This window comes from Notothenia coriiceps, unplaced genomic scaffold (assembly GCF_000735185.1).
Source record: "Notothenia coriiceps isolate Sejong01 unplaced genomic scaffold, NC01 NC01_scaffold00034495, whole genome shotgun sequence".
NCBI lineage: Eukaryota > Metazoa > Chordata > Actinopteri > Perciformes > Nototheniidae > Notothenia > Notothenia coriiceps.
Genome location: NW_011367196.1, coordinates 967 through 4,179, shown reverse-complemented (window position 1 = coordinate 4,179; position 3,213 = coordinate 967). Strand labels below are relative to the sequence as shown.

Here is a 3,213-nt window from a genome sequence, read left to right as displayed (position 1 = left end):
GCCAGCTAAAATCTTGCCTACGGCGGCAAATTGGTCAGGTAGCCCTGGTTATAGTCTTCCTTTAACTATTTTAGATAGAATAATAACTGCAACTCAATTGAATATGTCGTGAACAAGGTTTTGATTATGATAAAACAGGGCAGGAAAATAGCATAGAAGAAGTGTGCCACGAGTTTAGAGCAGACCCAACTGCTTTGACAAATCATAATTCCTCACTCAAATGTGCACCATTGAATTAGGAACATATCTCAGACATTAAAAAGTGATATAAGTAAATATTCCAGGAGAACTTACCTTTCCCAGACCAGCAATCATTGGTGTATTTTCTGTGCTGTAATATTCAGAGAGAGAGAAAACAGACCCAATATGTAAATGCGCAGCTCTGATTCTGGCTGTTGTTTTATGCATATTTGGTATTTTATTGACTATTCCTCGTGTAAGACCATATTGTATGTTACCCCGGTCTGAAGTTCCTCTCCTGTCCTCCTCCAAACAGCATGGGATACACAGGGGTTCTCGTCCCAGGGCCATTCACATACAGAGCACCGATCCGAGGGGCATAGAACTAAATATTTAGAAAAAACATTTCAATCAAATGTTTTCCTTTTGTCCTTCTGACAAACTATATATTTTATACAACAGATTCCTGACCTTGTGTCCTACTATGGTGAGGTAATCCACTCCCAGTTCACAGGCATGGACTGGGATTTTGCCCACAGCCTGAGCAGCGTCGGTGTGCAGCAGGATCTGCAGCCGCTCACGCTGCCTGTTCAGACGCTTTATCCTCTGGCAGATCTCTGGGAGTGGCTAACAGGAGGACGATGTCAGCAAACAGGTCATTACACTGTACCGAGAGCTCTTTCTCTTTACATTGGAACTTCATTTCAATCGTATTCAATGCATGATACATGTAAGCACTAAGCTGCAACTGTCTGCTTCATCAGCACAAATTATTCCTTTTAAAATGTCCAGATTGTTTATTCAACTATTTTTTATGATCATAAAAGTAAAAGGTCTTTGTTATCAGTTCGATACGGAAGCACTGTGATGAAAGTGAGGGAAAATACATTTGAATGATCCTGTTTACAAGTCTAATCTAATTCTTGGTGAATTAGTAAACTATGTAACACTACTCTCATTTTTATCTTTTTAGTAGAAATGTTTGGTACATATGGTTGCCACCTTCTTGTGTACTGTGCCACCACTCCGATAATCCTGTATCCTCCTCATATTCTATTCATATGGACCCCCTTCAAGTAAGTAATAACACATATCACAAACATTGAAAAACAGATTTTTACCGTTTCAATTGTTTCACAGATTTGAAAATGTAAGGAGTTTAGTAAGATTATCCTGGCAAAATATTTCCCCCACCTTTTCTCAAGTCATAAACACAGGGGGCAAACCACTCAGATCACTAAAGCGATCCCCAACATGTGCTTACTCACTTGCCGCTCAGGGCTTCCCTGACAAAGAGATAGAAGAGAAAATGAAAGAGAAGTACGGTTTGTAAGCCTCTATCTCCTTCTCACCATGACGACCCCGGTCTCATTGTTGGCCAGCATGATAGAGACGAGACAAGTGTTGGAGCGCACCGCAGCCATAATGTCCTCCACCTCCACACGGGCTGTCACCTTGGACACAGGCACATATGTCACATCTGTGACAAAAACAGAGAGAATGTGCAGGCAAGGAATCTAGTTGAGGTTAGTCTTTCAAATGAATCAGAATCAAGCCAGATACGTTTACACATACAAGGAATTTGCTGTGGTGTATGGTGGTGCAAACATAAACAACATAAATAAATAAGTTGTAAGAAAAGGTAAACAATATAACGATTATAAAAGAAAATATATTTTTTGAACAATTTAACATTAAAAAAGAATTATTTGTATTCAGACCAAACACACATAAAATATAACACAATGAATATATGAGAATAAAGCCCGATTCCTTAAAAACAAAAAAGATAAGAGGAACATAAGATTTACTTTATGGATCCGAATTTGGGATTTTTTATTCTCTTCTCTTACCCGCCTTGCCCTCTTTCTGTAGTTGCTCAGCGACTAGTTTGACCGAGTCGTGTTCCACATTAGAGGTGATGATGTGAGGGAGGCCGCTGCTTCCATTCTGATGCCCCCCCCCTTCCTCTGCAGCCCTGCAGCTCCTCCTGAAGTGCTCCACAGCAGTGTGGAGCACCAGGTTATTGGCCTGAAAGAACATTTCATTGTTATACCATTGCATGCACAATACTACTGTCCTGCACAAAATACTTTCCAGCAGCACACTTAAGGGTCAGGATTACCTCTGTTCCACCTGATGTGAAAATGATGTCTTCAGCTTTCCCTCCAACCATTCTCGCCACATTCTCTCTGGACTGATTAATTATCGCTTTGGCTTTAGCACCTAGAAGGCACATTTGTTTATTTCAGAAGTAATGCTTTATTGTTTGCATCCTTAGATAGATTATCTGAAAAGGCAAACAACAGAAAATATTACATTTTCATTCATCTCATAGTATAAAAGGTTTAATGATCTCTTTACCTGCTATATAACTGCTGCTTGGGTTTCCCCAGGCGTCCTGCAGGGCTTCAGAAATGGCCTGGATCACTTCTGGTTCCAGTGGTGTTGTTGCATTGTAGTCCATGTAGATCCTACATCCCATTCAGTACATTCATTGAAGAGAATATTTTTCAAATCGGCTGTGTTAAGCATATATGTTACTCATTAACAAGAACCGGAGCATAAAAATCATCCAGTCATTTTTTTGGAGTCAATGAATGAATGAAACAATGTGATCAATCCAAAACAGACCTTCTTACCTGTCCTGATTCATTTCTGAATAATGTTGAAAGGTATGGTCAGTGAAGGCGGGACCCTTTAACTAGCCGAGTTCATCATATTGTTTGGCCTTAATAATACTCCTAGGGAAAAATAAAATATTTAGAAGGTCAAGTCAGCTTATTATTGGTCCCAGGTGGGCAATTTGTGCTGCCGCAGATTTAAAAAATATAATATATGTGTCCATCACAACCCCACATGGGCTATACATAATAAAAGGAAAATTGAATAATGTCAACATCACCTAGGCTTGTCACAATTACCAAAGTGATATACAACCCCTTCCACAGAATATGACTCATCTGTATGATTCTGAACATTAGCATCAAAGGCAAGAGCGTCACTGCAAATTAATAAATTGTAACTCCATAC

The 3,213-nt window shown here is 39.6% G+C and overlaps 1 protein-coding gene across 1 annotated transcript; it reads right to left on the bottom strand.

The window, feature by feature from the left end:
• Window positions 1-255: 255 nt before the first annotated feature.
• On the bottom strand, window positions 256-2,995 carry scly (selenocysteine lyase). The gene is made up of 8 exons (XM_010790674.1): window positions 2,823-2,995; window positions 2,545-2,654; window positions 2,306-2,406; window positions 2,034-2,211; window positions 1,533-1,660; window positions 652-807; window positions 459-565; window positions 256-331 (listed from the first exon to the last, which is right to left on the bottom strand). The coding sequence occupies exons 1-8, from the start codon at window positions 2,834-2,836 to the stop codon at window positions 256-258; spliced, it is 870 nt and encodes a 289-aa protein (XP_010788976.1). The 5' UTR covers window positions 2,837-2,995.
• Between the last annotated feature and the right edge of the window lie 218 nt (window positions 2,996-3,213).

Coding starts and splice junctions, on each gene's coding strand:
- scly (XM_010790674.1), bottom strand. Junction 2,212..2,305: donor TCACATCAGGTGGAACAGAG/GTAATCCTGACC, acceptor ATGTTCTTTCAG/GCCAATAACCTGGTGCTCCA. Junction 808..1,532: donor ATGAGACCGGGGTCGTCATG/GTGAGAAGGAGA, acceptor TCCTCCTGTTAG/CCACTCCCAGAGATCTGCCA.